General features: G+C 43.0%; 2 protein-coding genes across 2 annotated transcripts in view; one reads left to right on the top strand and one right to left on the bottom strand.

Annotated features, from left to right (window-relative positions):
- Positions 1-849, bottom strand: part of LOC146980476 (NLR family CARD domain-containing protein 3-like) — a 62,393-nt gene extending 61,544 nt beyond the window's left edge. Inside the window, exon 1 of the mRNA XM_085787898.1 lies at positions 763-849. Coding sequence (XP_085644024.1) covers positions 763-765 — 3 coding nt within the window. The 5' untranslated portion in view covers positions 766-849. The remainder of the gene's footprint in view (positions 1-762) is intronic.
- LOC146980466 (endosome-associated-trafficking regulator 1-like) overlaps positions 1-9,797 on the top strand; it is a 537,750-nt gene that overhangs the window by 226,354 nt on the left and 301,599 nt on the right. The window lies entirely within an intron of this gene.

Genomic DNA, 9,797 nt, shown 5'->3' with positions numbered 1-9,797 from the left:
TCTGACTGCGTCAGGGGTGCCGTGAAAAAAATACCTCTTCTGACATAAAGGGGCCGTGTCCACCGGACGCCCTTTTAGCGCTCTGGGCGTCTACTTTTCATTCAGATCCTATAGAGCTCGGTGTGCACACCACTCAGCGTCCTCGCCGGGAAAAAAAGAAAGCTCTCAGCGTTTTTTTTTTGTTGTGGCGCTCAGAGGCTCAGAGTTGAAATATGTTCAACTTTTGGAACAGCGCCGCACTTGTCAAGCGGCTCGTTTTGTAACCTGGTAACGGCAGCGTTCTGAGGGAGAGCGAGGGAGAGAGAGAGAGAGAGAGCGACCACTCCAAAAGTGTGTTTGGTGGACACGGCCGTTGGTCACGGGCGCTCAGCAGTAGGGGCCGTGTCCACCGGACACCGGACGCTATGAAAAAAATGCGTGGTACCAGGCTCACGTCTCCCACTGATGGTGAGTCACACCCCCTCCTCTCTCCAGTGGAGGGCTTTATAAGTGAGTAGCAGCACCTTGAAATGAATTCTGAACGGGACCGGTAACCAGTGCAGAGTGGCAAGAATGGGTGTGATGTGGTAGGGTTTTTTGACTTTGTCAGTAGTCTGTTTTTTTTTTTGACCATGTTCTCCTCCAGCAGCTGGAACAGAAACTCTATGAGTGACAGCATCAAACTAAAACCTGACAGACTGACAATCCACTGGTGTCAAAGTGCAGCATGGAGATGATGCTGAACACAACAGATGTAACAGCAGCTGTTGGACATGTCCTCACCATAAATATGGAGTCCAGCTGTGTTTGATGCTGCTGGGCAGACTGACCACTGGGAACCTCTGAGCTCTCCTGGTCCACTCTGTGGAGGAATCAGTGTCAAGTCAACATCAGGACAGAGAGATAATACGAGATGGACTTTATATGTCCCCTGAGGATGTTCACAACAGACACAGACACTTTGGTTTCAGACCTGGTCCAACAACACGTCGTACAAACTGGTTCTTTTCTACAAGAACCTGTGTCTGACTGTCAGTTACAGCTTACATCTGATCAGCTGATCCACGTCCTCCTTTAAAGTAAATGACCTCATCCTTTGACTGGTTGCTCTTCAAAGACAGACAGCTGGGTCCAGGAGAGTCTGGTCTCTGCTGCTGGATCCTGAAACAACAACACAACTGATGTTAAATAGTTTAGATACATGGAACATGAATACAGAAAAGTTTTGCAGTTTTATGCAACCTGGCTGAATATTTGTCAGCTTTCTGCAGACCCTGGATGACGATAACAGATAATGTGTTATTTGCATTTCAGTGCCCCAATCACTCCCACTATATGGCTATATTCATAAACTCTTGAATGGACCTAAATATTGTCCAAAGTGACACCAGAGTTACATGGGTGAGTAAATGACCTTATTTTATGCCAGAAATAAGGTCCAGGTTGTAAAAGACGTCACTTGTCCTTTAACATGTGGACATTCAGGTAGGGACAATGTGTATCCGAGTTATAACTCAGATTTGATGGAGAATCATTGAAATTTGACTCCACAGGAAGAACGTTCAACAGAGACTCGAAAGCTTTGAAATTTAGTTTTGTCTTACATCTGATCAGCTGAACCACGTCCTCCTTTAAAGTTAATGACATCTTCCTTTGACATGTTGCTCTTTAAAGACAGACAGCTGGGTTCAGGAGAGTCTGGTCTCTGCTGCTGCATCCTGAAACAACAACACAACTGATAAATGTGCATGTTGGAGAAAAACTGATGAAAAATATCAATTTTTTAATAAACACAACAACTGACTTTTAGAGAGAAAAGTCTGACCTTTGACCTGTGGTCTGGCTCTTGGTTTTAGAGGGAGGGGCTCCCTCCTCTCTGTCCTCACACTGATCCATGCTGCTGAGCTCACATCCACATCAGCTCACACACACTTTGTAGCTTCACCTGCAGAGGAAACACACATCATTCATGTGCACAGCAGCTCACATGTCCATCATGTCTCCAGCTGCTCCTCCACTGATTGGCTCTTCTCCTCTGCTTCATATCAGTGTCAGCTGAATGCAGTCACACAGCAGTGAGGAAGAGGAAGCTGCCATCAGCTGCTGTACTTCTACTATCAGTCCACTAGATGGCGTCATGAAGCTGCAGATCTGAGTGGAGAGACTGGTGTTTTTGCTGCAGTTTATTTCTCCCACTGAACCCTAAATATTTAAAACATTACACAGTAGAAGAACTGTGACTCATGTTTCTACGTTGGACCAGACGGCTGCATTGTAGAGGGTAGGCACTAAGCAGCAGTAATGAGCTGCCTCATGGTTTTGTATGATTATATTGCACAAGGTCACTGCTGTTTTGTTTTGTGCCCTGTTTTTGTCTAAAAGCATGTTGTGGCCAAAATAAAATACATTTCATTGCATTTTAAAAAAAGAGTTCCTATTAAACCATCCACGGAGAAAACAGGAAAAAGAGTAAGGGGCTGTAGGTGTTCACACGTTAGGCACCTTAGCTACGTGAAGCACTTTGAATGCAAAGTTTGTCCCGGTGTAGGTAGTAAACTTATTTCACCTCACAGCTTCATTATCACAACATTCAGTCATTTCACTCACTGGAAATTCAGAGAGAGAACAAGACTCTTCACTTATTGTCTCTGTCAATCCATTCATCGTCTGCTCCATCAAATTTCAGGAAACAAAGTTCGTCTCAGTCTGAGGCCACGTCTTGTTTTGTCCACAGCAACAATCAAAGAGACAAAAACATTCAGTTTACAGTCAAAGAAAACAAGGAATTCTTCAGTGTTTGAGGCTAAAAACTGAACATTTCTGCTTGAAAAATGTAAAACTGTTGCAGCTCTAAAAAAAAAATCTTCAGAACAATATTGATGATTTGTGTCCAATAATCAATAACCCAGAGTGTTTGCTGTGTGTAATCACAGACATGAATGGTGGGGACACAAAGACAGTGTTTTTAATCTACAACCTGCAGCTGGAAAGTGGCCAGTAGCTTCACCTGTCAGGTACATGAGCTGCAGTACAAGCAGGAAGTAGCTCAACAAGGAAATACTCAAGGAAAGTACAAATACCTCACAACTGTACTGCACTAAATGTACTCAGTTACTGTGAAGAACCTGTTGCTGAACATTGATCAACACTGGAAAATCAATAATCAGTAAAGTCTCAGGAAAACCCTGATAACAACATAAGGTGTTCAGTATTGATCTGTGATAGGCAGTATTGGTATTGATTAGTGATACGCAGTATTGATCAATGATCAATCAATCAATCAGGCTTTATTTGTATGGACCTTTTCATGCCCACGACAGCTCAAAGTGCTTTACATGATAAAAACAAGGAACACAGGGGACACATATTGGGAGACACAGCCTACTACATACGCATTCACACAAGAACTTTAAAACACTGGAAGTTATGGAGAAAACGCCATCTAACAGTCTGTAATTAGTGATAGGCAGTTACAGCCCATATTGATCAGCGATCAAACATTTTAACTTTTACCTTACCTTAACAGCTGAAAAAGAACTGCCACGAAAGACGCTGGCTCAAAAGTGAAAGTAAACTTTGAACAGGCAGTGGGGGGAGGGGAGGAGGTCACATGATCTGTGTAAAGGTCAGTGTGTTACTGCCATCTAGTGGTCAGTTTTCTTGTCAAGGGAGCGGGGTATAAAAGGGAGGAGGCCTCTGTCACCTGTCAGCTCTTCCTGTGGGTGTGTGCGCTCACCTGTGCACATCTCCACCATCCTCCCTTTGTTCTCCCCTGGCTGGCGCAGTGTTTGTGCTGCTGGCTTTGTTTGGACCATGTTCGTGGCTTTTTGAGTGAGTTTTCTTTGTAGAATTATTTGTAATCTTTGTGTTGGTGCAGTTTTCCTTATAGTTTGGTCTTGTTTTGTTATTATTAGGAGACAGACGTTAGAGTCGGCACCTTCCATTCTATTAGCTCCCTTGGTTTGTGGAACAAGGTATGTGTATCAGAATTTTGGGCTATTTCTTTATTTTTGATGTCTTGTTTTATTTTTTGTTTTGGGGTGATGCCGTTCACATTATATTTTAATTCTTTAAATAAGGTTTTAGTAATATTGTAATGGGTTAATAAAATGTAGTTTTGTCTGTTTGCTTTTTTTTATAGTGATAAGTTGTGTGCTTCTTGAATCTATGTGAAGTGTAATGTGTTTAATTTTTTCTTCTTGTGTTTTTTTTTTGTATATTCCCACATAGTTTTCACGGTGCTACACCAAGGCAATACACTTATGCACCCGTATGGAACTCTCAGTCAGAAGTTACGAGTGGCCGTTATAGTGACTTTCACAGGTAAAACAGGTCGGAGAAACACGAGTGGGTTGCCTGGAACGCTACAAAGTCGTAAGTCGTGACTTGAAGCTGTAAAAAAAAGCCTGCCTGGAACGCAGCATTAGCCAAAACGACCGGATCGCTTACTTCTGCTTTAAGATCGTGGGTTTGATTCCCATGTTGACAGAGATGGTAAAACCGGCAGTAGCCCCGTGAGCCTTTCAAAATTTCCCCAGAGGAAATGTTCTAGTTTCTGATTGCTCTCCTGAAACATTTAAAATACACAAATACATAAACATTAGCACAGAGTCGTGTCCACATCCAGCTGCTGTTTATTCACTTACAGATTAAAACCTCCACTGACATTATGGGATGTATCATAGAGCTTAACCTCTCCGTGCTAATTGTAAACCAAAACCTACAGACTGCTCCTTTAAAGGGACAACGAGGAGTTTCTATCTGGTTATAAAAAGTCTGATATTAATGTGGATGAATCTCCGTTACCACTTGTTAATGGTCCATTTTAGATAAATCTATGGTTTTGTCTCTATGGTTATTTTGTTATTATTAGTGGTGGTGGAAATGCTGGGCGAGCCGACCAGCGTTTCTTTACTTTCGGTTTCGTGGCGAGTCATGAGAATAACGCCGCCGTATGAATCTCCGTTTATGGTGGGAACTACGACGGTATGTGATCGTCTTCCAACCTCTGACTTGAATTCTTGATGAATGAAAACATGAGTCTGTCTTGCACCGGTCAAAGAATTTCACGGTGCGGAGGCTCATAAATGTAGTGTGAAGACACTTTGCTTTTACAAAACTCCTCATTGTCCCTTTAAAGCAGAAGTAAGTGATATATTTGTGTTAATATAAGTCTTAAATAGTTGTATCTTCCACAGCAATCACTTACATAGAGTGTTTGGTCTGAAACACGGGTCTGTCAGTCACTCTGCTCTGCTCTGAGCCCAGGAGAAAACTTTTATCGTATCCTACAGTTTTTATCCAATGAGGAGAGAGAACGGCATAAAGGGGCAGTCCTCTCTGTGTGTGCAGCCAAGGGATGCGCCTGAATGTGGCGACGTAGGGACGAGGACTGTTATGGTGCGTTCAAGGCAACTCATAACTGGTGTTTTTCCGACCTGTGAAGTGGTACCAGTTCGATCTGGTACGAGTTCACGGGTCAGAAGTTACGAGTGGCCGTTATAGTGACTTTCACAGGTAAAACAGGTCGGAGAAACACGAGTGGGTTGCCTGGAACGCTACAAAGTCGTAAGTCGTGACTTGAAGCTGTAATTTACGGTTTCAAAAGCCTGCCTCGAACGCAGCATTAGCGAAAACCACCGGACCGCTTACTTCTGCTTTAAGGTTAGGGTTCGGGGCTAGGGAATACATTATGTCAATGACATGTCCTCACAAAGATAGATTTACAAGGATGTGTGTGTGTGTGTGTGTGTGTGTGTGTGTGTGTGTGTGTGTGTGTGTGTACCTGCTGCAGTGTGTGTGTGTGTGTGTGTGTGTGTACCTGCTGCAGTGTGTGTGTGTGTTGCTGTCCTCAGCAGACAGACAGTCTGTCCTGGTGTCTCTGCGTCCAGCCAGCAGACACCTGGACAGCTGCACCTGGAACACAGACAGACAGTAATACAACTCACTCTAGTAATGTACCAGATTACTTTTAGTTACTTATGGATCATTACTTCAACACCAAACATGTCACTCAGCCAATAGCCATCCACCTAGATTACATCACTGCAGACAGGAAGTCAAACACACCGAGCATCTGCTGAATTTCACAATAAAACCCAGTAGATAAACTCTGATATGTTATTAGTATTATACATGTTATTCTCATGTCACACACAGCTGGTTGACCTCTGACCTCTGACCTCTGGCCTCCAGATGTTCATATGGAGCCAGATGTTCAGACCTGCAGCTGCTGCTTGACCTGACAACTATTACACAAACCTCTTCTCCATTTGACACTCTGTTGTTTTTCTTTCCTATATTTATTCTTGTGTATTTCCACCTTGTTCACTGATACCAGCTGAAACTTCTACTTCATGACCAAACTACAGTTTTATACTTTAATAGTTTTGTACACAACTGTACATATCTTTGTTTCTTCTATATATTTATACTCTTGTACATAGTAAATCCTTTATAATAGTTGATTCTTTATTTCTTTAGCATCCTGTCCTCTCTGCTACTGCTACAAGAGGATTCTCCACATGCTGGTCTGGATCATAAACAGTCTCAGTTCAGACTGAATGAAACTGCTCCATGAACAGCTCAGTCAGAATAAACAGGCAAGACAAGCCAGTTTTATCTGTATAGTTTGTCTCAAAGATCTTTACATCCCATCATAACAACATCCTCTGACCTTTGACCCTCACATCCACTGAGGAAAAACTCCATGGAAAACCCTTTAAACAGGGACATACAGGTGGAAATACAGGTGGAATAAACCTTTACTGACACCGATCCACAGTAAAATTACATCATGTAAACTGAATGTGGTCTGGTCCTGGTTCTGGTTCTGGGACCGGACCAGCCCAGATCACTTTGACCAGATGCACTTTAATGAATCTTAACATTACTTTTGTTGATTAAATGCATTTTAATTCTGTCCTCCTCCTCCTGACTGAAGCTACTGTGTGATATTATTGTATATATTAATATTGTGATATATAATAGTTGTACCATGTTGTGTTGTGTTTAGTTCTTGTCTAGTGTTGTTGTAGTGTGAACTGCTGCAGATGGAGATGAGCTGTAGAGATCAATCTGGTGTTTACATAGCCTTATGTTCATGAATACGCAGAGTCCCGTTACTAATAAACTAATACATGAAATGAACCAGATCAGTTAAAACCTGACTCGGTCTCCATGGAAACCCAGCTGGTGTGTTGTGTCGTAAAGTGTCTCTGCTGCTCTACTGTTTGATTTAATGTAATCCCTGTTTTTTTTTTTTTTAAATCAAACACACGGTAATCTGATTACAGTTACCTTTCTGTACCCTGATTAATTACATAGCGTCGTTACATGTTAACGTTACATGTAATCCGTTACTCCTCTCCCCAGTAAGTTAGTCCGTTACTCACCTGGGCATCGAACAGCTGCCGGTACACCTGTCCGCTCGGCACCGCTCTGCTCTCACACATCCCGGCCCCGGTTCGAGTCCCGTTCGTTCCTGTCGGTGTCAACCAGCTCCACTTACGGTGTCAAACCGACCGTTACCGTCCGTTAACTCTCCGTTAAACCGTCTGTTAAACCCTCCTTTAAACTCCGTTAAACCGTCGGTAGCTCCGTGATCTGCTCTGTGTTTCCAGGCTGTTTTAACGTTTGTCCGTCGCCATGCCAACAGAGGCTCTGGTGCGTTCACGGGCAGCGGAGAGAATAGGAGAAAGGGACTCCGGTAGAGAAAACAAACTGAGCCGGTACAGTTACTACGTAGTTGAATGAATGAATGAATGAATGAATGAATGAATGAATGAATGAATGAATGAATGAATGTTTTTTTTTTCGTGCCATCCCACCACTGTGGCCCATCCCATATGAATGAATGAATGTGTTGTGAATCCCCTGCTGTGAGGAGTACACGTCACAGCAAGCTGCTTCACGCAGAGACTGATGGACTGTTTGCGCATGCGCAGTGTGTTCAATAAACTTCGGTGCAGTTACCTGGTTGAGTTACCTTCTGCCGATCACCAGTGCTTTCATTCATCTCTTTGTACTGTACAACAGTGTGCGTCGGTGATGATGTAAGTTACGTGATGAATGAATGTTGTTTATACTGACGAGAGCTAATAATATTAGCAGGGTAATATGTTCGTTTGCTCGTTAGCTTAGCATTTAGCATGTCTTACCGAGCCCCATAGAATACGGACGGCCCGTCCGACATGTAACTCAGTTAATTATCATACATTTATTTTCTTCTGTGAATGTTTATTTAGCGGTGTAGCTGCCGTTCATTGAAGCTGCTATAACAGTGAGGCTAGTGTGCTAAATGGACCGGATCGGTAGCCGACGGGGCTGTTTCAGTCTAGCTTGGTCACGTGACCTGCCTGCTGCGCCAGGCCATTTTATTAATGCTACTGCAAAGTAAGTTAATTAATACTGTTTATTATTGTTGTCCCCTGCAGACATCACAAACCACACACAACTACAAATGTACCCCAGTGTCATGTTCAATTGGATAGAGGTCAATAAATTCATCTAAAGGAGAGAAGTTGCTGCGTCTTGCCAGTAGGCCTATATAGACCCTTTCAGAGAGTATAAACAAATACAGGTGTTACCAAGGATACTAATTAAGGCTCCATTCCATTTAGTGTAGCAGAGCGTTTTCTAATGAGCCACACCTGTCTTTGTTTATACTCTCTGAAAGGGTCTATACACCATAGATATAGAAACGTAGATGCCGCGTTCTATATCTGGCGATACGTCAGCGGGGCCGCCATATTGTGCAGGACACAGAACGTCTAAGCCTGTGAATATTCTCATTTGTCCAGGTCCAAGAGGCTTCATCAGTTGCGTACATGAACTGATGAAGCCTCTTAGATGAGAGGTGAAACGTCTTCCTAGACAAAATAACCGAGTCCAGTTGCGTTTGATTTAAATTTCTTTGGGGATATACAGATCTACAGCTCTAGGTCACTGAATTGTTAGACTACACTCATTTCAATTTGCGCTTCTGTGTGTTTTCCTTTTTATTTTTTTATATAGGAATATTCATATGCGGATCAAGAGTGAGCGAGTGAGCGCGAGAGAAACAGCAGATGTACCAGATGCAGGTTGACCGGGCAAAAACTGAAACGAGACGGTTAAAGAGGAAAAACACAGAATATAGCTACAATAAGAGACTTTGAGTGGATCTGATGGTGGCTCAGGTTTAGTGATGAGGAAACTGTCACTGTCAGCTGCTGCTCCAAACAGTCACTAACTTTAATTTGAAGGGACAAATTAGATGTTGATTTTGTTAACAGGGACTTTGTTGCACCCATATCACCGTGGTGCGTCTTTTTTATACAGTCTATGGGTGCGTCTTGAAATCCCTCTTTGTCCACAGCGGGAGATGACAGAAAGAGTCTGAGAAGTGAACTACTTAAAGGGATAGTTCAACATTTTGGCAAATTGGCCCATTGCCATAATTGCTATAGTCATAGCAGTAGGTTCGTTACCTTTAATTGTAGGTGTAAGCTATTTTCAGTACGGCGGAGCGCAGCAGCTGGCTGCTCAGAGCTACGCTATGGAGGCTAAGGGAATTTCTTGGTTTCCCTCATTAAACTCATCAAATACAAAATCCCAAAACTCCACAGCGCTTTTGTAGACAAGTTGTGAGCTGCACAACCACCACGCTATGAGATAATGACGGAACGATACGAAACGGAGCCGTTTTCGAGGTAAATACAGGGTAAATACGGAGGCTGCTTGCTGAAAAACTGTCCCTGAACGCAACGCGCATCAGCGGTTTTGTATGAATTTACCTCGAAAACGGCTCCGTTTCGTATCGTTCCGTCATTATCTCA

This window comes from Trachurus japonicus, chromosome 9, assembly GCF_045865225.1.
Source record: "Trachurus japonicus isolate A0001 chromosome 9, Traja_1.0".
Taxonomy (NCBI): domain Eukaryota; kingdom Metazoa; phylum Chordata; class Actinopteri; order Carangiformes; family Carangidae; genus Trachurus; species Trachurus japonicus.
The sequence above is the reverse complement of the archived record's forward strand: the minus strand, read 5'-3'. Positions and strand labels throughout refer to the sequence as shown.